Genomic DNA, 23006 nt, shown 5'->3' on the forward strand with positions numbered 1-23006 from the left:
GTTCTGTGTCTTAAGATCCTCATATGAGTGAAGTCATATGATATTTACCTTTCTCTGACTAATTTCGCATAGCATAATACGCTCTGGTTCCATCCATGTAGTTGCAAATGGCAAGATTTCATATTTGAAACCATACACACACACACACACACACACACACACACACACACACACCACATCTTCTTTATCCATTCCTCCATCGATGGACATTTGGGCTCTTGCCATACTTTGGCTATTGCTGATAGTGCTGCTATAAACATGGGGGTGCATGTGTCCCTTCGAAACAGCACACCTGTATCCCTTGGGTAAATACCTAGTAGTACAATTGCTGGGTCATAGGGTAGTTCTATTTTTAATTTTTTGAGGAACCTCCATACTGTTTTCCAGAGTGGCTGCACCAGTTTGCATTCCCACAAGAAGTGCAAAAGAGATCCTCTTTCTCCACATCCTTGCCATGTATAAATATACATTTTGTTGCCTGTTGTTGCCTGAGTTGTTAATGTTAGCCATTCTGACAGGTGTAACCTGGTATCTCATTGTGGTTTTGATTTGTATTTCCCTGATGATGAGTGATGTGGAGCATTTTTTCATGTATCAGTTGGCCATCTGGATGTCTTCTTTGGAGAAGTGTCTATTCATGTCTTTTGCCCATTTCTTCACCGGATTGTTTTTTGGGTGTTGAGTTTGATAAGGTCTTTATAGACTTTGGATCCTAACCCTTTATCTGATATGTCGTTTGCAAATATCTTCTCCCATTCCATCAGTTGCCTTTTAGTTTTGCTGATTGTTTCCTTCGCTGTGCAGAAGCTTTTTATTTCGATGAGGTCCCAGTAGTTCATTTTTGCTTTTGTTTCCCTTGCCTCTGGAGACGTGTTGAGTAAGAAGTTGCTGCGGCCAAGATCAAAGAGGCTTTTGCCTGCTTTCTCCTCAAGGATTTTGATGGCCTCCTGTCTTGTATTTCGGTCTTTCATCCATTTTGAGTTTATTGTGTACGGTATAAGAAAGTGGTCCAGGTTCATTTTTCTGCATGTTGCTTTCCAGGTTCCCAGCACCATTTGCTGGAGAGATTGTCTCTATTCCCTTGGATATTCTTTCCTGCTTTGTCAAAGATTAGTTGGCCATACATTTGTGGGTCCATTTCTGGGTTCTCTATTCTATTCCATGATCTGAGTGTCTGTTGTGCCAGTACCATACTGTCTTGATGATTATAGCTTTGCAATACAGCTTGAAGTCCATCAATAAATAATTTTTAAATAAAAAATGTTTATCTCAAAAATTACCCTAAAAATGGCAGGTACATGAGTAATTAATCAAAAAGTTTTAAAAACCAAAATGCTGGGGCGCCTGGGTGGCGCAGTCGGTTAAGCGTCCGACTTCAGCCAGGTCACTATCTCGCGGTCCGTGAGTTCGAGCCCCGCGTCAGGCTCTGGGCTGATGGCTCAGAGCCTGGAGCCTGTTTCCGATTCTGTGTCTCCCTCTCTCTCTGCCCCTCCCCCGCTCATGCTCTGTCTCTCTCTGTCCCAAAAATAAATAAACGTTGAAAAAAAAATTAAAAAAATAAAAAAAATAAAAAAATAAAAAATAAAAACCAAAATGCCTTATTATATTTTACATAATAGTGAATATCTAAAATAAAGTGGGGTCAGGAGCAAATTACAGAAGAAAAAACATTAAAGTTTAACAAATTATGACAAAGCAACACATAAGTGCTTATAGACCACATATATTTATACATATATGTATCTATGCATATATATGTGTATATGTAAATAATGTATATATTACTGCATTGTATTATCATTTTCTTTTGAATCTTACATTTGCTAAAATTGTTAGCAAAACTTGTTTGGCAATAATGCTGGGGATTCTGTATGAAGTATCAAAAATAGAGTCATTGGATCAAAAACAGGTTGGAAGGAACCCTAAAATCATTCTTGAATCACTTAAATAATATTTCAATCAACAGTCTTCCAGTTAGTGGATGTCACCTCCACTAATGTTGTTTTAAAGCACTTTACTTTTTTTTTAATTAAAAAAAATTTTTAATATGAAATTTATTGTCAAATTGGATTCCCTACAACACCCAGTGCTCATCCCAACAGGTGCCCTCCTCAATGCCCATCACCCACCCTCCCCTCCCTCCCACCTCCCATCAGCCCTCAGTTTGTTCTCAGTTTTTTTTTTTTATATATGAAATTTATTGACAAATTGGTTTCCCTTCAACACCCAGTGCTCATCCCAACAGGTGCCCTCCTCAGTACCCTCCCTCCCCTCCCTCCTACCCCCCATCAACCCTCAGTTTGTTCTCAGGTTTTAAGAGTCTCTTATGTTTTGGCTCCCTCCCTCTCTAACCTTTTTCTTTTCCTTCCCCTCCCCCATGGTCTTCTGTTAAGTTTCTCAGGATCCACATATATGGATCCACATCCATATAAGATCCACATAAAAACATATGGTATCTGTCTTTCTCTGTGTGACTTATATCACTTTACTTTTCATGACTACTGCATTACTTTTCATGACTACTGCATGCCCCCTATGATGACACCAATCCCCTAAAGGCAATCCCCAAAGGGGGCATTGCTGGAAATACATCACCAATGGCAGTTTCCAAGACTAGGAGGCTTTCAGTTGTGTGCCAGAGTCAGCGTGTGCCAAATCATAAGCACCAGTTGGGTGTGTCTCTTCCCAATTCCATGTACAATGAGCTCATGTTGGTAGCTTAAAGTTGGCATGGTGGAAATAAATATAACTACAGACACTGGCAAATTCTACAAACCAGATGTTATTTCCTGGTTGTTAAATGCTGGTTGTTAAACATTTATCCTCACACCACTGCTTATGCTGGCACTTATGGGTTGGGCGGAGACAGAGCAAACACAACTTTCAAATCAAGCATGCTTTGCTACTATTTTCTCCATCATTACCCTCGTAACCCACAGATAGCTCCATCTCAACATACCCAAACTAAATGCACTACCTTTTTCTCCAAACTTACTTCTTTTGCTATATTTCTCATCTCAATGAACTGTGTTACCATCCATTCTGTTATTCTGGAAATCTTTCTAAATATTGTATGCTGGTAATCCCCATATTCCTTCCGTTAGAAAATCCTAAAAAGTGTACTTCTTTAAAACTTCTTGAGGCCCTCTCTTCTGAACCTAGTCCCTACTCTAAGCCCTCATCACTTTCTATCTGGATTATTATATTAGCTTCTTAACTATTTTCATGAACAAAATTTGTTCTCCTTCCAAGTGTCTTTCCTCCTGCTGAAACTTATACCCAATGGCTCTCATAACTTATAAAACTCGACTGTGTAGTTAGCATACACTGTTCTTCATGATCTGCTCTCTGGGAACTTCTCTAACAAGCTACCATCCCCCAACATCCATTCATTTTATGCTTGGAGAAAAATGGACTTTTTATTCTTTTTAAAAATTTTTTAATGTTTATTTATTTATTTATTTATTTTTTTTAATTTTTTTTTTCCAACGTTTATTTATTTTTGGGACAGAGAGAGACAGAGCATGAACGGGGGAAGGGCAGAGAGAGAGGGAGACACAGAATCGGAAACAGGCTCCAGGCTCCGAGCCATCAGCCCAGAGCCTGACGCGGGGCTCGAACTCACGGACCGCGTGATCGTGACCTGGCTGAAGTCGGACGCTTAACCGACTGCACCACCCAGGCGCCCCTATTTATTTTTTTTTGAGAGATAGAGAGACAGAGCACAAGCAGGGGGAGGCAGAGAGAGAGGGAGACACAGAATCCAAAGCAGACTCCAGGCTCAGAGCTGTCAGCACAGAGCCCGATGCTATGAACCGTGAGATCATGACCCGAGCCAAGGTCAGATGCTTAACTGACTGAGCCACCCAGGTGCCTCTGGACTTTTTGTTCTTTAATGAAACCAAGATGATTCACATTTTCCAGGCTTTTGTTCCAGGCTGTTCCCTCCTCCTGAAACTCCTTTTCTCTGCTTTGGTTAATTCAAATTTATCTTCAAGATTTTCTCAAGATAGTTTCTTGAGGAAAGTTGAAGACTTTTCATTCAAACAATATTTATTCAGAACCTATGGTATATTGAATATTATTTTAATTACTCTAAGCACACATCATTAGAGGACATAGAGGCTGATGGAACTGGAGTCCTACCAGAGTGAGACAGGTAATCAAGTAAATACCACATTATGTTAGGGGTGATAATTGCTATAGAAAAATTAAATCAATTAAAACAAGAGGAGAAAGGGAGTTTAGGAGTGCAGACTGGTCCAGGATGGCCTGATTGAAAAAGACAAAACTAAGCAGAAATCCAAAAGAAGGAGTAAACCATATAGGTAACTGTGCCACAACTGTTCCAGGCAAATAGAACAAAGTGCAAAGGCCTTAGGCAAGAGTATGCTTGAAGTGTTCAAGAAACAGCAAAGAAATGAGTGTGTCTGCAACAGAGTGTACAAGGAAAGAGTGTGGAAAGAGAGAGCAGAGAGGCGTGGAGATGGAGATATCATGTTGAGTTTTGTTGACCATTGAAAGTATTTTTTATTTTCCTGAGTCAGATGGGAAATGTTTGGAGAGTTTCGATCAGAGTTCAAGGTTGTCAAAAAGATGAAATGGGGTAATGTATAAGATATGGCATGGCTTATGTTTCATAGGATCACTCTGGCTTCCCTGCTGAGAATCTAGGTCAGGAGATGGGAGAGTCATGCAATACTGAAATAGCAATACTATAATTTTAGTAGGCATGATAACCCAGGTGAAAAAATGGTGCGGACTCAAACCAAGATGGCAGCAATGAGGTAGGGAGAGAGTAATTTTTGATAGGTGTCTTAGCTCAGGATGCCCTAACAAACCACCATGAACTGGGTGGCTTAAACAACAGAAATGCACTTCTCTAAGATCTGGAGGCTGGGAGGTGTAGGTCAGTGAGCCCGTAGGGTCAGGTTCCATTGAGGGCTCTCTTTCTAGCTTGTATATGGTCACCCTTCTCACTGTGTCCTCATATGGCAGAGAGAGAGCTCTAGTGTCTTCTCTTTTTTTTAAAAGGGCATTAATCCCATCATAAGGGTCCTACCCTTATCTAAACCCGATTATCTCTCCATTACCAAATATCATCACATTGGGGATTAGGGCTTCATCACATGGATGTTGGGAGACATGATTCAGTCCATAGTAGCATGTATGTTAGAGATTCATCTGACAGAATTTGATAATGGATTGCATGCAGGTGTGAGAGAAAGGGAGAAGCTAAGATGTTGCCAGATTTTAGCTGGAGTAACTAGGAGACTATACGTGCCATTTACTGAAATGATAAAAATTTGAGATGGAAGGAGTGGATGTGGGAAGAAATACTGAAGGCAAAGTTTTGCATACTTTGAGTTTGAGATGCCTATTAGGCATTCATGTGGATTTGCTGAGTCAAGAGATGAATATTAGAGTTTAGGATAACAGTCCAAATTGGAGATATATATTTGGGACCATCATTTGAAACCTATAAATAGAAAGAGATTCCCAAGGGGTGACTGTGTCTGAAAGCTTTTCAACATGCTGTAGAAGATGAAGAGTAGCCAGTCAGGGCGAGAAACAGTAAGAAAGACAGGAGAGAGTGGCCAGGTCAGGCACAAAGTGATGAGAGCATGGGGACCTGGATAAAATGCTGCTGATAGATCAAGTGAGATGAAAACTAAATTTGTCACTGGATTTAGAGAAATGGAGATAGACCTGATGATGTAAGAGAGAAGGGAAAGTGTGCTGAGAAATGTTCTTGAGTAGGTACAATGTGATGAGCCTAGAGCACAAGAGAGAGCTACCTTAGGTGGGAGCAGGAATAGTTCATTCACAGTAAGCAGGAGAGAAGGAAGTCGGTAAATAAAGGTTTGGGTAGGTTGCAGATGGCATGGTTGTAGAAATCCTGTTCCAGTTGTTCTTACTTTCTCAGTGAGATAGGAAGCAAGATCATTAGCAATGAGTAGATAAAGTGGAAGTGTTAGAAATTTTAGAAATTTGCAGCAAGAGGAGAAGATGTTCAGCATTTAGGGGGTTGGGGGTGGGAATAAACTAGGGGAGGACAACAAGATTACTCAGCAGCATGAAGGATTCTCATGAGCTTAGTAGCCATGCATTTAGGTGAGAGCAGTGAGAAGAGCAGTGGATGAGGTACTACACTCATGTTTCATGTTGCAAGTGCATCAGAGAGGAAATATTTAACTGAGACTGGTTTTTGACACCCAAATGTGAGGAAAGAAAAGAGAGACTAGGGAGTTGAAAATGTATGCATTCAACATTATATCCTTAGGACCCAGTCTAATGCCTGGCAAATGGCAGGATTGTTCAATAAAATCATGAATTATAGCAACTTAATAAACAGCAAATAAGTTACCAAGTTCCCCTTATGTACTTAGCAATGCTACAACATACATTATTAATAACAACTAGTATTTACAGAGCATTTACTATATGTAAGGCACTTAATAGGTATGTTACAAGTATTATCTTTTAATCATCACCAGAAAGGAAAAAAGAAGGATAGAAAGAAGAAGAAAAAAATCTGAGAGTCAGTTTCTCACTATACAGATGAAGGAATTTAGGTTTAAAGAGATATGCCCAAAGTTAGGTAACTGGTAAATGGATGCAAAGAATTTACTCCCAGGAGTTCTAACTCCAGAATTGTAAACATAACAGTATAATGCTTCCCCACTGCAGTAACAGTGGGTGTTCAGTAAATGGTAGCTATTATTACTAACAATAGTTCATCATATGACTGTGATTTACAGATGATGTACTCATGCATCCTCTGTCTCAATGATTTTTTGTTTCTTTTTATAGTTTATAAAACTATAAACTATGTTTATAAAACCATGAAACTGGTGATTCAATTGCAATTTACAGTTTCTGTTTCTGAAATGAACTTCTTTGCCTTTTCTGGTAGGAATGCAACTTCCAGGATGGCAGGCTGCTTCATATACAGTGTGTATCAGGTTTTATAAATATGTTTTGATTTGGCTATACTCTGAATTACTTCCTAGAAAGGCAGCAGGTCCAGAATCTGGGATCTGTGGGTGGGACTTTATCTCTAAATGCCAGTTACTAACTGTATAAACTGAGACAAGTGACTTAACTTTATAAGTGCATCTTAATTTCATCACTTGCAACGATGTGATGCAATTCTGCCCTGACTAGTACAGAGTTATAAAAAAGATCAAATGAGACAATTTATTTTTATTTATTTATTTATTTATTTTCAACGTTTATTTATTTTTGGGACAGAGAGAGACAGAGCATGAACAGGGGAGGGGCAGAGAGAGAGGGAGACACAGAATCGGAAACAGGCTCCAGGCTCCGAGCCATCAGCCCAGAGCCTGACGCGGGGCTCGAACTCACGGACCGCGGGATCGTGACCTGGCTGAAGTCGGACGCTTAACCGACTGCGCCACCCAGGCGCCCCCAAATGAGACAATTTATGAGAAAATACTTGACAAACTGTGAACTGAAACTGATGTTAATAATCACTCTAAGCCCTGCAAAAAGCTTACACAACTATGTTGAGGATATTAACTTCCTTGCCCTTAATGTAATTGAGGATTTTAAGACAAAGGGTTGTATCTTGGAAAGGCAACATCTTATCACCGTCATTACCACAACGTTTTTATTTAGGATCCCCATGGTCCATGTCACTGCTAAGAAATTATGTAGCTAATCTTCTTTTAAAAAGTTAGGTAATTGTTGCACAATGTGAGGCCGTTCTCTATGCTTTAGCTATCATATACACCAGCATATTGTTTGAATTTCATTCGCAACTAGAGGCTTTTCATTTTAGAGTTGCAGCACTTACTTTTAATTTGCATGGAACTGAGATCAATTCTTATTTTGCTGAAAACAGTGTATCCAGCCGCCAGGTAGTCATTTTTACACTCACAGTCTTGCCTCCTACTTCCATTAAAAGGACATTCATATGGATTTTGTAGTCTGAAACAACATTAGAATAATTTTAGTATGCAGTAGTTATCCCATCATGTAGATAAAGGTAAACTTTGGAAGTAGGAGAGTAAAAGATACACTTCTTCAATATTATAGTGTCAGTAAGCTAAATGAGAAAGATGTAAAAATCACCAAAGATTAATATCTGATTCTCAATGGGAAGTTCAAGCATGGTTTATGGAAAAATATTTTAGCTATAGTTCTCCTAGATTTTATTATTGTTATTAATTTTCTTTCCTTTTCTAAGTTTATTTATTTCTTTTGAGAGAGAGAGAGAGAGAGAGAGAGAGCGCACAAGCTGAGGAAGGGCAGAGAGAGAGGAAGGAGAATCCCAAGTAGGTTCTGCACTGTCAGCATGGAGCGTGATGTGGGATCAAACTTACAAACCATGAGATCACAACCTGAGCCAAAATCAAGAGTTGGTCGCTTAACTGACTGAGCCACCCAGGCACCCCTTATTAATTTTATTTCTTTTAAAATAAACATAGCTCTTAAACTCTTCTCTGTTGTCCCATGGCTCACCTTCTGTGAGCCCATGTTAATATTCAAGTCTTTATTAAACAGGCCTGGACAACATCTGGTTTAGGTCCTAGCATGTTCACCTGCTCCTAAATTACTTGTCCCACTTGTGAGCTATTCTAGTATCACTCTGAAAGCTGGAACTTCTAATTCTCTTGGTGGACCACAAAAATGCACAGATAAGCCAAAATCTCATACCTAACACCATACACTTCAGAAAAGTTGTCTTCTTCACCTTTAACCAATGATATATATTCCTTGGGGTTCTCCAAGTGCATGCCTGTGCAATAGATCTAGAGGGAAAATACAAACATCTAGAAAAGGTTTCTCCAGTCAACGGCCCATGTTAAAATCAAATACAAACTGCTTTCAAAATACCTTTATTATTCTTCCCTTAACGTTAAGGTAATAGTCACCATCCATGGTAATGTTGTTTTTCACTTGGATTTCTTTGCAGCTGGTAAATGTTTTACCTTTAAGGACAAATGAATACATATCAATAATGAACAAAGAACAAACTTAGCATGAATTTAGCTCAATCATACTAAAATTGTTATACTCTGAAAAAAAATAGACATTTTGTTTTGTGGAACGCATGACTACTACAAATATTTATTTTCAAAATTGTTTTTAAATTTTTTCTGCTTATGGGACGCCTGGGTGGCTCAGTCGGTTAAGCGATCGACTTCAGCTCAGATCATGATCTCACAGTGCGTGGGTTCAAGCCCCGCGTCAGGCTGTGTGCTGACAGCTCAGAGCCTGGAGCCTGCTTTGGATTCTGTGTCTCCCTCTCTCTCTGCCCTTCCTCCACTCACACACACTCTCTCTCTCTCAAAAATAAATAAACATTTAAAAAAATTTAAATTTTTTGTTTATTTATTTTTGAGAGAGGGCAGGGAGGGACAGAGAGAGAGGGAAGGACAGAATCTAAAGCAGACTCCAGGCTCTGAGCTGTCAGCGCAGAACCTGACGTGGGACTCAAACCCACAAACCATGAGATCATGACCTGAGCTGAAGTTGGACACTTAACCAACTGAGCCACCCAGCCACCCCTATTTTCAAATTTTAACTAAAACTTCCCAGGAACACCCAGGTACTAGGTAGATTTTTAAAGTCTATTACTTACAATCATTGACATAACACTTCTTTTGAGCATCTGGTTTTAAACGCTTTAAACATAAGTTACTAGACCGACCATTTATAGACACGCATTCCACTCTTCTCTCCATTTTCCCAGCTCCACAAGTCACTGAGCACTGTGAACAGGATACAGTGATAGATAATGTTAGATAATAAGGCCAGTAAACCCATATTTTCTCCTTTCAGACTAGGCCCCTTTGGAACAAACTGGTGATCCATAGTGGCTAGAACTATTGCAGATACAAAAATATCCTGGAGGCTGGACAATCACAGGTGAAAGTAATCCTTAGGCATGAGCCAGAATCTATTATTTCTCAGTTACTGTCTTCTTTTCATTTATTTTGTATAGTTATATCAACAGTATATTGTAAGTACTTGATAAGCATTATTGATGATGGTTATTAAGACTATAAAGTTTTTTCTCATGGTTAGATGCTAAGATTACAAGGCAATATTCATTCACTTGCTTTCTATCAAATAGAGAATGGAATATAGTGCCAATGACTTTCATTACTCATACATCCGATCTATTTGCTTCTTCACTTAACCAATAAATATTTCTTAAGCATCTACTCAAAATGCAAACCACTGTGCCAAGTTCTCTGAGGAATAGCAATAAGTTATTAGTCATGGTCCTTGCTTGTAAGCAGGCAAGCATAGAAAAAGAGATATTTATACAAGTAACTGATAGTGGTTTTTAGACAAAAGCGGTATGAGACAATCTAGTTAGCGGTGCAGATTACCAGGCATACTAAACCTAGAAACTCTCATTCAAAAGGTTTTAGATTCATAATTATATACTGACCTTGCTCCATTTTCCAACTTTCCAAGTGGCCACATGCAAACAGCTCCTGAAATTGCATTTGTAAACCTGAGGGGAAGGCAGAACAGGGCATTCTCGATAGTCTATAGGCCAAAGTTGATGAAGCTTATATTTCTCAGTAGACCAGACTGCAATGCAGTATGTAATCCTTTGTCGGTAACTAAATCCGCAGTTACCTGCACACTGAAAAATATACAATTATAAGGAGAGAAAAAGATGTTCTTAATCTTAATTAGGGCCTATGTTTGCCAGGTGCTTAATATATACTGGACTATAATCTAATTTATGAGCCTCATTTACAGATGAGTAAACAAATGTTCAGAGACATTGGATAACATTTCCAGAGTTGTACCAATAAATGGAAAGGATGCAGATTCCAGCTAGACTGTCCATTTGTAGTGCCTGTGCTTTTTTGCTTTTGTTTTCCATTACATTGCTAACAGTTTAATTGGATAAAGCTTTATCTCCTGAAAGTCACAGCTTCAGAGAAATGGAACATATTACGGGTTCTTATCTAAAATAAAGAACATTTATTATCCTTAACTTACTAGTAATTATATATAAGTTAGCATACATTTATCTTAATATATATACTGTGATATATAATACCATTTGACTAAAACAGGTAAGTGATGTTATTAAAGATGAAAAATAGGCAAATATATTTGTTTCCAGCAATAATGGAGTGACAAGAAATAAGTTGCCTTCTAACCTGAAGCAGCAAAAACGTCTGGACAAAATGTATCAAACGATGGCTTTTAAGACATTGGACATTAGGCAATAAAGTATAGTGATACCCGGGAGATGGAATTAAAACAAGTGATCCCATAATTGCTCTAGCCTACTATTTTGAGAGTTTCCAGATCTTGGAACAAGAAAAGGAAACACAAGGGGACAGCACGGTTCCAACCAGTATACACATACATGTGAGGACACTAACCGAGGCCAAAGAATGAACAAACCAGAAGTCTTACCAGAAATTACTATATCTGGTACTCACATGAGACCAAATATAGTGCCTGTTCCCTCCAGCTAGACTGGAAAATCTTATATACATGGGACAATAGGTAGAGTACTCAAAAGGGTCTCGCCACAGTAGAGGGGAATAATTAACCTTAGATTAAGCAATGTACTAGCCTGACCTAATAAATCTTAACAGCAAGGCAAGAAAGGATCAAATGGTTTCCAGACAGAGTAACTTCATTCCAGAATGAAGCTCAAAATATATGCATATGAATAAAAAAAATAGCCAACAGCCAAAAAGGTAAAATTCATAATGTCTAATATGCAATTTAAAAAATTAACTGGCATGCAAATAAGCAGGAAAATATAACCTATAATGAGGAGAAAATCCATCTATCAAAAGAGGTCAAGAGGGGGCAGTGAAAAGTAGGACCTCTAAAAATTCTCTCCTCCATAACAGCAATGAGAAAACTGGCAAAATTTGTCAGAATTAACTTTCCCAGAACTCTGGAAATTAACCAAAGGCTTGCAACAATCCAGGAAGCATTTATTTAATAAACAAGCCTAAATTTCAGGATGAAGAGGGAGCTTTGTGGTGTTTTGACTTACCCTACACCTATTTTCCCCTCTCTAGCTCCACAGTAGCCTTGAAAGTCCACAGCCCTGCAAACATGGTGAAAAGAGCAGCCTGGTAGCCACAAAAGAGGCACAACTGGGTTGGACATTTTTCAAATCCCCCTTTCCACATAATTGTCATAATTTGAATTGCTTGATGGCTTTCTAGAAGATCCCACCTGCAAGGCTTTCTTTCATTCTTTCTTCTTTCTTCCTTCCTTCTTTCCTTCCTTTCTTTTTCTTTTTTTCTTTCTTTCTTACCTCCTTTCTTTTCTTTTCTTTCCTTTTCTTTTCTTTTCCTTTAACTTCTTTCTTTCTTTCTTTGACTTGACCTGACTCAGTGCTAAAAGCCTTTTTCCCCTTAGGGACATTTATTGAACCCAATTAAAAGCCACTGTTTAACTTTGCAGCTCCCAGAACAGGGATAACAGTTGGAGCAAAAAATAAGCCAGATTAAAAAAAAAAAAGGTTAAGAGGAAAATCTGGGAAATGAGATGTCTGTAATGGCAGTGAAAAGCTCCAATATATTCACAGAAACCTAGAAAGCTGTGCACATGTATAGGGGTGAGTTCATGTCCCGGACTGCACACATGCTCAGGAAGCACCTGGGACAGGCCTACATTTTCACCTCTGGTTGACATCCAGGCCATGCACAAAAGCAGGACAGTAAGCTTAAGGACGAGTTGTCAATTATCTGGCTGAGTGTTAAAGGTTCCTACACAAACAGAGATTCTTGGCAAAGGCTGGAGATTGGTTCCAGGTGTCTAAGGAAATCGCAACCCAATCATTAGCTCATAATTAAACTAATCAAGCAAAACTTCGGTGATTACATGTGACAAAGAGTACAGACTTTACAGTAAGTTTAAAAAAAAAGTCATTAAATAAGAAGACAGCAACAACCATATGTGCTGGGGTGCAGGGAGAAAGAATTGAACTATAACAAGAAAAGAGATTGAATTAATAATAATAATAATAATGATAATAATAAACTTCACACAAAGGAAAGCCTAGGACCAGAGGCTTCACTGGTAAATTCCACCAAATGTTTAAAGAAGAATTAGCATTAAATTTTCCAAAACTCTTCCAAAAGAAAGAAGAGTAAGGGACACTTCCTAATTCATCTTATGAGGCCAGTATAGCCCTCATACCAAAACTAGACAAAGATATGACGAAAAAAAAAAAAAAAGGAAGAAAGAAAGAAAACTAGAGACCAATATCTCTAATGAATGTAGACACAAAAGTCCTCAACAAAACATAAGCAAAACAGTTCCAAAAACAGATAAAAAGGATTATACACCATGACCAAGTGAGATTTATTCCAGGCATGTAAAATAGATGGGATTGCAAAATGGTGCAGCAACTTTGGAAAACAGTTTTGAATTTCCTCAAAAGTTAAACAGTGTTATCATAGTACTCAGCAACTTTACTCCTAGGTATTTGCTTAAGAGAATTGAAAACAAATGCTCTCAGCAGCATTATTCAGAATAGTCCAAAAGTGGCTCAACCCAAATGTCCATCAACTTATGAATAAACCAAATGTAGCATATGACTAAAATGGAATATTATTCATCCATAAAAAGGAATGATGGCTGATATATACTACATCATGGATGATCCTTAAAATACCATGTTAAGTAAAAGAAGCCATATAAAAGAGGCCACATATTGTCTGATCCAATTTATATGAAATGCCCAGAACAGGAATATCCATCAATGTAGAATGCAGGTAAGTGGTTGTCTGGAACCAGGGGGAAGAAGGCAATGAGGAATGACTACTATTGTATATGGAGTTTCTTCTTGGAGTGATAAAATGTTCTAGCTGTAGATCATGGTGATGGTTGCACAAACTTGAGAGCATAATAAAATTCCCTCTATGTGCACACACATAGACATTAGAATTAGCAGAGAAGGACATTAAAGAGTTATCAATAACTGTAGCATACTCAAAAAGTAGAGACATGGAAAATCTAAAAAAGCTGAAATCAAACTTCTAAAGATAAAAATTATAGTCCCTGAGATTAAAAAAAAAAAAAAAACTGCCTGGGGATTAATGGCAGATCAGACATCACAGAAGATTTTAGTGGACTTGGAGATATCCATATCCAGATATCCAACTGGATTAATGTTCAATAATAAAAAGGGATAAACTATTGATACATAGTACAACCTGACTGAATCTCAAAATACTTAAAGTCACCAAAATCATGAGACAAAAAGTAGTTTCTATGGTACGATTCCATTTACACAAAACTCTAGAAAATGCAAAATAATATAGTGAGGGATCACTAACATGAAAACCATATTAGGTTATCTGTAGTTGGAAGGGAGAGGGGAAGGAATTATAAAGTCACACAAGAAAAATTTGGGGGGTGATGGAGATGGTCTTCATTTTGAATATGGTAATGGTTCTATGGGTGTATACACTTCAAATATGTGTGGTCTATTGTTTGTCAATTATACCTCAAGAAAACTGTTTTTAAACAGCAGGCAATTCCTCAGGGCCAGTTTGCCAAACTGTTCCTGGTGGTTGCTTTCACAGTCGGCCGCAATTGACACTTGAGAACCGAGCTAGAGTTGAACATACATGCTGCTATTACTCTCTCTGCACCATCCATGCGTGGTTCCATTGCTTAGATTGCTCTGAATACCACTATCTGGCCCCACAAATTTAGACCCAGTTTCAACCACATCAAATGTTAGACTCCATTGTTTTTAGACTCAGGAGCAAAACTTCTTAACTTTTTTCTTTGCCTTACCTGTGATGAGTCTCCTGTTACCACAATATACTTGCAGGAAGGGTTCCTGCATTTCTTGATTGAAAGAGGTCTGGTGGAAGGTTCACAGAAACTGTCATTCACTTGAATGTTTTGTGCATCAATGCACTTCACTTGCCGATGTGTCTCTTTTTTATGACATGACGTTGAACACTAGAGGTGCAATGACAAAATAGGGTTTTTTTTTCTGTCAGTCTTTTATGCAGTGTCTCTCAAAGTTTACTTCTCAATACTCACGTTCAGCCACTCTCCTGCCACCCACTGGTACTGCATGCAGTCCTGACGCCAACATTGCCGCTGAAAATCAGGCCGGGTGGATCCAGCACACATTTCTTCAGCCACCCGACCAACGCCTCTCAGCCGACAGTACACATCCCTTTGCTGAACTCCAGGACCACAGGTCACAGAGCACTACAAAGACGCCCGAGTGAGTTGAACAATTAGCGAGCAAATATCAAATTAGGTAAAGATAGCAAAAGAGTGCCATGGCCTATTTTCTTGTTTCTTTGAAACATAGCCTGACATTACATCAGGCATTGGGTAGAATAGACATGCAATCAGTATTTTTAAGGCTGTCTGGGGTGAAGCATCTATACAAGTACGCAAATAGATTTTTATATTGCGGTACCTACTCAAGCCTTATGGAAACCATGACAAACTATACGAGAATTTATACCAGACACTCCATCCCAGTTGAAAACTATTCTGACTTCAACATTCTTAATATCTATAAAACTCACTGCACAATGAAACTATTCTATTACATTGCTTTTAAACATCACTTAAATCCTGAGACTGTATGCATAATCTCCCTTAAAGGAACAATAATTTCCAAGATTGTGTGAAGCTCACCTTTATACTTGCACCATTACAGTTTGGGGATCCAAATATTTGCTAATCTGTTGATTCATGATTGTGTTTCAATGGACAAGTGTTTGGGGAAGCTGATTGTACAAACTGTAAACTTAGACAATCTTGCCATAGCCTCTCAGGTTTCCTTTTTCTCATCTGTTCAAAGATTTTGTGTTATTTGTAAAATTTCATAGGATGTGTCCCTGGATTTATTGCTAACAACAGTTCTACCTGTGACCAGCAGCGTTGAGGACCTGAGGCTCAGAGATGGTAAGTCACTTGCCTGTGCTTCTGCCTCTATAAGGCAAGATGAGGGGCGCCTTGGTGGCTCTGTCAGTTAAGCGTCAGACTTCAAGCTCAGGTCACGAGCTTACGGTTTGTGGTTTTAGCCCCACATTGGGCTCTGTGCTAACAGCTCAGAGCCTGCAGCCTGCTTTGGATTCTGTGTCTCCCTCTCTCTGCCCCTCCTCTGCTCACGCTCTCTCTCTCTCTCTCAAAAATAAATAAACATTAAAAAAACAATTTAGAAGGCAAGATTAAGTTCAGTTCTTTCTGACGCCTTACCCTAAGCTGTCCTTGCCTTTGGGGGATGGGGAAGGAGCTGGTAACCTCTCTGGGCCCTTGCAGTTCTAGAATGCCAGCTCATATTTACAATACAGCTTGACCACAACCAAGAGCTGTGGTGCCAACATTAATAAAGTATGGAGAATGCCCAGTGATACTGATAAAATTTGTGAGTTTGTTTCATATATATATATGAAATATATATATGAAATATATATGAAATATATATATGAAATATATATATACATATATATATATATATATATACACACACACACATATATGTACACACACACACACACACACACACACACTCTGGGTTATTCCAGAAAGGATTGGAAGTCCTACTGAGGAATATCTGGGGTTGCCCCACTGTTCCCACCTGTGATATTGTCAGGGTAAAAACTCAGGTCTTGCAAGGGCACCTGGGTGGCTCAGTCAGTTAAGCGTCCAACTTGGTTTCAGCTTAGGTCATGATCCCATTTGTGAGTTCCAGCCCTGCATCTGACTCTACGCTGATAGCATGGAGCCTGCTTGGGATTTCGCTCTCCTTCTCTCTCTCTCTCCCCATCCTCAAGTCATGCTGTCTCTGTCTCTCTCAAATGAATAAGTAAAACTTAAAAAAAAAAATAAGGTCCTTCACCAAACTTTATGTTTCCGTAGGAGTCTCAGAGTAACAAGTTTCTTTTTCTGCAACAATAAATGTATATACCTGCAGAATATGGATTTACCATGAATGAAAAAATATTTATATCCCACAAAAGCTAAGAACTTGTATACTTGAATTTCTCTTACAGACTGTTGCAGCATTTCATTCTAAATGCACTTGAAAATTTAGTTTTCTTTCTTGTGTGTAGAAGTAATAACCACTGACTTGAAAGAGAATTTATATATATGTTTTAACTTATGAAGAACAGTATACATATCTACATAGCTTACATTTACCTTCATTCTATGCGTAACCAGTTGAATTGTGTCCTCATTGAGTGCTTTCACAAAACCCAGCTCCTTTGTATGGAGAAAACAATAATTTAATGTGTGTTCGGTGCAGGGCACAATATTAAGCAGACTAAAATGTCTAGATGTAGTTTAGCTTATCTGAACCTCTTTTGAAAATGTGTAGCCTATAAAATAAGGCTCCTACAAACATTTTCCAGGGATAATTTCAGAAATATAAACTACATTTGGAAAACTTCCTGCCTCTAAACCTGAAAAAAAAAATCCTGGAAAAAAAGAATTCACAAAACACAGCTTAGCAAGTTGTTCTATCAGACAATTATAATTTTCTGAAATTCAATAAGCCACAGTGGTTTATTGGTCCCTTGGTCATAGCAAAAAATTCACTGAAAAATCCATTGTGACCATGGGTAACTACTACTGTGGACCTCTTCCCTAAAAGGAAAAAAAAAAATGGTCTACTGCTTGAAAGAAAACAAGTAACTTTTTGTTTTTCAGTTTTTTTAAGATAAGAATAGAAAAAAGCAATTTGATGCAATTTTAGATTTGAACAGAAAAGAGAATTTATGGCTTACATGAAATATTTCTTAACCCAATATCATCAATAACCCTAACTGAGAGATCCAACAAAAACTTTTCAAATCTGATCTTAATCTCATGGACGCATTCAGTATCACTGACCACTTTCTGTGGAGCCATTCTGGCTTCTGTGATTGAAATCCCCTTGGGCTCCAGGTACTCTATTCTTTTTAGATTGCTCCTTCTCAGAGTCCTTACCTGACTCTATTTTCTCAGGTCAGCCGTAAATATTAGCAGATTCTGGGATTCTGTTTAGAACCTCTGAACGCTCTGAGTGTATACACCCTCTGAACGCTCTGAGCAATTTCTTCTATGCACCAATTTTTAAAATCTGTTCTCTCCAGCCTTGATCCTAATTCTGACCTCAACATTTGCATTTCCATGTATTTACAAGAATGTTTTACGTATTTACAAGAACTTTCCTGTGTTTTCTACCTAGATATGTCAAAGACACCCCAAATTCAACATTTCCAAAGCAGAACCTTTGCCTGGTCAGTCTCCCCCACAGGGGTGGATGCTATGAAGATATGATTACTCACTCTTTAGTCAAGTGACTTACTAGAATGACCTCTTAAGGCACACCTCTAACTCTAAAATATGTATCCTTACTTAACAGCTTCATAGAACTCCAGATTTATAAGCATGTTACATATTATCTTTTTTTAAAATCCAGGTAACTAATGTGAAGTCAATGGGAGACCATAATTACAAGTATAACACAGATACTGAATGCACTAACTCACCAACACAGCATTATTTAATTCAGACAGGAACAATCAGACGAACATCCGATTTATGCGTAATGTACTGTAACTGCACAGGCTGGCACTTGAAAGACTTGACAGTGGAACTGGAGAAGGTGAACTTTCACCAGTCCACAGGTACTGTAGTCATTTCAGCAACTGCTAGAAATGCCAGAACGTGCATTGCAAAAGTAGGTTCACCAAGCTGCTATTTCATAAATTATTTAAAATTCAAATAGTGATGTCTTGTCTCTTGATGCATTATTTATCTTTTTTTTTTCCAGTAGACTCCACACCCACTGTGGAGCCCAGTGCAGAGCTTGAACTCATGACCCTGAGATCAAGACCTGAACTGAGATTGAGTAGGACGCTTAACCAACTGAGCCACCCAGGTGCCCCTATAATTTCTTAATAACAGATATAGGTTTTGATTTTACCATAGTTATTCTTAATTGTGGTCTATTTCAGTGAGTCAATAATGTAACAGCAGTATTCTCAATAGTAGAACGTTTGGAGTTAGGAAAGATTCTAGGAATGTGTAACTTCCATTTCTCTTCGATTTTGAAATTCCTTTTACAGCAATAGTAAATGAATGACCATCAAACCTACCTATACTTTCATACCCTCAGTCTGGGTATATTCACCATATCCTGAAAGCAGTCATTCCATTTTTGGGTGACTCTAAAGTTAACAAATACTTGCCCAGACTGAGCTGAAATAGTCGTCTTTAAACATTTACCGACCATCTGGAATCTGTCCTCCTTTCCAACACAGAACAAATGCATATTCACTTTCATGTGAGAAAGTATAAAGGGGTAAGTCCTAAAACTGTGGCAGCTATTTTATGACCAGTAGGAGCTGACCAATAAAATCACAGAAATGCCAATCCAGCACCTTGACCTTGTAAAGCTGCTGAGTCAAACTTAAAGCCAGTGACCTTCTGGTTTTGTTATGTAAACAAGGAATGTCTTTGAGTTGAAGCCACTCATCATTAGGACTTTCCTTACTTGCAGTAGAATACAATGGAACTGACATAGAATGGTTGTAACCATTTGACTGTACTTCTCTGGGGATGTGGGAATTTGTCAAGACTTTTCTTACAGTGTGGGTCCTGGAATAGGCACTGCTCCAAAAATCTGACCAGGATCTGTGCCAAAGATTTGAACACTATCCATCACTACTGTGGCCTATTATGTTGCTAGTAATTTAGACAACTACATCATATGTAATATGTGATCAACTAAACTGTTTTTCCCCATAAACTGTAAAATCCATTATGTATCTTGTACTTAGACAACATACCTTTTTTTAACAAAGATAAGCTTGCAATGAATTCAGTACACGTAGGAATTAGATTTCTATTGAATGTGCACTATGTGACACAGTGACAATCTACAATTGTTGACTGTAGGTGCCCTTGTAAGAGTGGCAATATATTGCTAAGGAAATATAACGATGACCTGGTATATAATGATGATAATGAAATAATTGTGACTGCAACTATAGTAGGGAAAGCTCAAATAGACCTGTGTTCACATGCTTCCCCCCCACCCCCAACTTCCTTGCTTGCTGCAGATATAAGCAACTTAACTTCTATAGCTGTAGTTGACTCTTGACAGGGTCAGGAAGTGGCTGTCCCTTGTTGCTCCCTTCCTATTCCCAATTTTTTCACTTTTCTTGCAGAGATAAAATTATTTCTGCCTCGAAAACTTTCTTGATACATGCCTTAAACCGGAGAGTTAGTCATCTGAGGCCACTCAAAGAAAGGCCATCTTAAGTATCAAGAAAGAGGAGAAAGGAAGAGAATGAACAGGCAGCATAGAAATGCAAAAACAGGATTGCTGGAACCAACCAGAAGAGATTGAGAAGCATAGTTCACTCAGTCCCAGAGCAAAAACACATCTTCCCTGTCCTGGGGCTCCAGCTTTCTTCACTGGTAGGAACATCGCTTGGCCGGGGAAGAGAGATGAAGAGGTTCTGGGCTCTTGATCAGAGGCTATCGGGACTTAATTAAGATCTACTGTCTTTTAGGCTATAAGAGATATATATGTATACATCAGAAATTTTTGAAAATATATGAATATGGATTTATGTATTTGGGAAATATGGAATTAGAGAAATGCAAAATCACTTAAAATGTTAGCATTTAGCATACAGTTTCAAAAAAAAAAAAAGTGTTTCCAGGGGCTTTGGGAGAGGGGGCACCAGTCAATAGATGTGTGAGATTTCACAACTTCTATCACCTTTGGTTCCAGCTCTGATCTTAAAATACTAGAAAGAAAATGATGGGTCTCAGAGAAGGGGAACCAGGCAAGTGGTTGATAATCACGTAGCTCTAGATTCAGTAGGGTTGAGTGAGATCCTCTTTCCAAGTTGTCCAGCAGACTAGCCATGATCAAGAGGAGGCAAGAATTCTGGACTTTTTTTTTTTTTTTCTGAGCATAAAAGCTACATTTGGATGGTACTGACCTAAGTAGATGCAGCATGAAACAATGAGGTCTCCAGCACCATGCCTTAAAAACTTGAATATACAAGCAAAGTTAGTATTCTCAAATAGGTAAAATTAAGTTTAAAACAAAACAGAACAGAACAAACAAAAGAACTCTTATGAACTCAAAAGAACTCTTCAGAAAGTGGAGGGAGATTTTTTTTTTCCCTTCCTAAATGATTCTAGTATTTACTTTGCCTCTAAAGGTATACATCTGGAGTGAGAGGACAAATGGCTCTGCACACCAATGCTTGTTTCTGTTTGGCAGCAGTTGCTAAAATGAATTACTAAATCCTTTCCTTGAAAAATGATATCAAATACCAAATGAAGAGAGTTACCTCAAAACTCACTGGAGCACCTTTGTGGTCACAATTTGCTAAATGAGTCTTTCCACTTGAGGTATAATGTAAAATAGTAATAAAATGAAATTATTTTATAGTGAGTGATTATACTAAAGCAATGTTACAATTTATACAGTCGGAACAGAGCAGCAACCGGTGATTAGCTCGTAACTACTTCTGAAATTACACTTCTGTTGAATATATTATTACATGTAGCACAGTGACAGCCTGCAATTGTTAACTTCATGTGGGTACTTTTTATAGAATAAATCAAAAGCCAACGACTTCACAAATGGTCATTTGTTTCTGGCAGAGATTTGGGGACTGTGTGGGTGTATGAAGCTAATTTCTATGACAAGGAAAACCAATTCAAAGAGAAGAAAGCAGACTGTACAAAAGCATCTGTGTTTTTTTATAGTCTTTGAATATTCATATCTGTATCTTAGAAACCCCTTAAACACGTCCATTTAGTGAGTCTTATATAATTTCATACTTGGTGGTAAGCCAAGGCCAATTTGTTAGCACTGATGATTGATTTGCTGTTGTGGGGCTGGAGGTCAAGGGTCAGAAAGTGTCCCTCATGAATACCGACCACAGCAGCTGCACAGCAGAAGAATCCTGGGGATCAACAGGAATGCTGGTGGCCAAGAAGCCAAAGTCTGTCCCACTTCCACACCCATCCCCCAGTGGTTCCTGGCTGGTGTCAGAATTAGAAAGTCTCTGCCACATGCTGCGTTCAGTGCTGTGTTCAGTGACTTTACAGTGTTTCACCCTTTGGGGAAAACCACTTTGCCATTATTCTGGTGCATTATATCTTGGTGCAGATAAAGTAAGGCAAACCCTGATTTTTTTAAATGTTTATTTATATTTGAGAGAGAGAGAGTGCGCGCACGTGCGCGTGTGCGCGCGGGGGAGAGGCAGAGAGAGAAGGAGACAGAATCCAAAGCAGGCTCCAGGCTCTGAGCTGTGGGCATGGAGCTCAATGTGGGGCTTGAACCCATGAACCATGAGATCATGACATGAGCCAAAGTCAGACGCTTAACCAACTGAGCCACCCAGGTGGTCCAGGAAAACCCTGATTTTAAGCAAAACATAACAACTATATAAATTCAGAGTTGGACAGTCTTTTTTGCAACTAAATCACACTATTCAAGATAAGATATTTAGCCCAATACTAAGGCTCTTAGTGAACAAGTTATCCATTGTCCCTAAAATTCAGTGGCCTGAGACAATGCTGAAAAGTAGGCATGGATTTTGCTGAGTCTTTCCAGGTGTGTTCACTCTAGCCTTCGACCAGCTCAGGCTACCTAGTTCTGACATGTTCCTAACTTAAAAGACTCCAATGATGCTCCTGTTTAGAACTTAGCAGTCCCTTCTCCAAAACGTAACCTTTAGCTCAAAATCCAAGATTTTGGTGTGGAAACAAGGACGTTGTTATATATATCATCATCTATACTTGACTTTAAAAAAAATTTTTTTTAACGTTTATTTATTTTTGAGACAGAGAGAGACAGAGTGTGAATGGGGGAGGGTCAGAGAGAGAGGGAGACACAGAATCTGAAACAGGCTCCAGGCTCTGAGCTGTCCGCACAGAGCCCGACGTGGGGCTCGAACTCATGGACCGCGAGATCATGACCTGAGCCGAAGTCGGCCGCTTAACCAACTGAGCCACCCAGGCGCCCC

The 23006-nt window shown here is 38.7% G+C and overlaps 1 protein-coding gene across 1 annotated transcript in view; it reads right to left on the reverse strand.

Annotated features, from left to right (window-relative positions):
* ADAMTS20 (ADAM metallopeptidase with thrombospondin type 1 motif 20) overlaps window positions 1-23006 on the reverse strand; it is a 177954-nt gene that overhangs the window by 21426 nt on the left and 133522 nt on the right. The window contains exons 30-36 of the mRNA XM_030322578.1: window positions 15037-15210; window positions 14782-14952; window positions 10430-10630; window positions 9611-9740; window positions 8863-8957; window positions 8683-8777; window positions 7820-7953 (exon numbers count right to left, since the gene is read on the reverse strand). Of these exons, the coding sequence (XP_030178438.1) occupies window positions 7820-7953; window positions 8683-8777; window positions 8863-8957; window positions 9611-9740; window positions 10430-10630; window positions 14782-14952; window positions 15037-15210 (1000 nt within the window). The remainder of the gene's footprint in view (window positions 1-7819; window positions 7954-8682; window positions 8778-8862; window positions 8958-9610; window positions 9741-10429; window positions 10631-14781; window positions 14953-15036; window positions 15211-23006) is intronic.

The sequence above is a fragment of the Lynx canadensis genome, chromosome B4 (genome assembly GCF_007474595.2).
Source record: "Lynx canadensis isolate LIC74 chromosome B4, mLynCan4.pri.v2, whole genome shotgun sequence".
NCBI lineage: Eukaryota > Metazoa > Chordata > Mammalia > Carnivora > Felidae > Lynx > Lynx canadensis.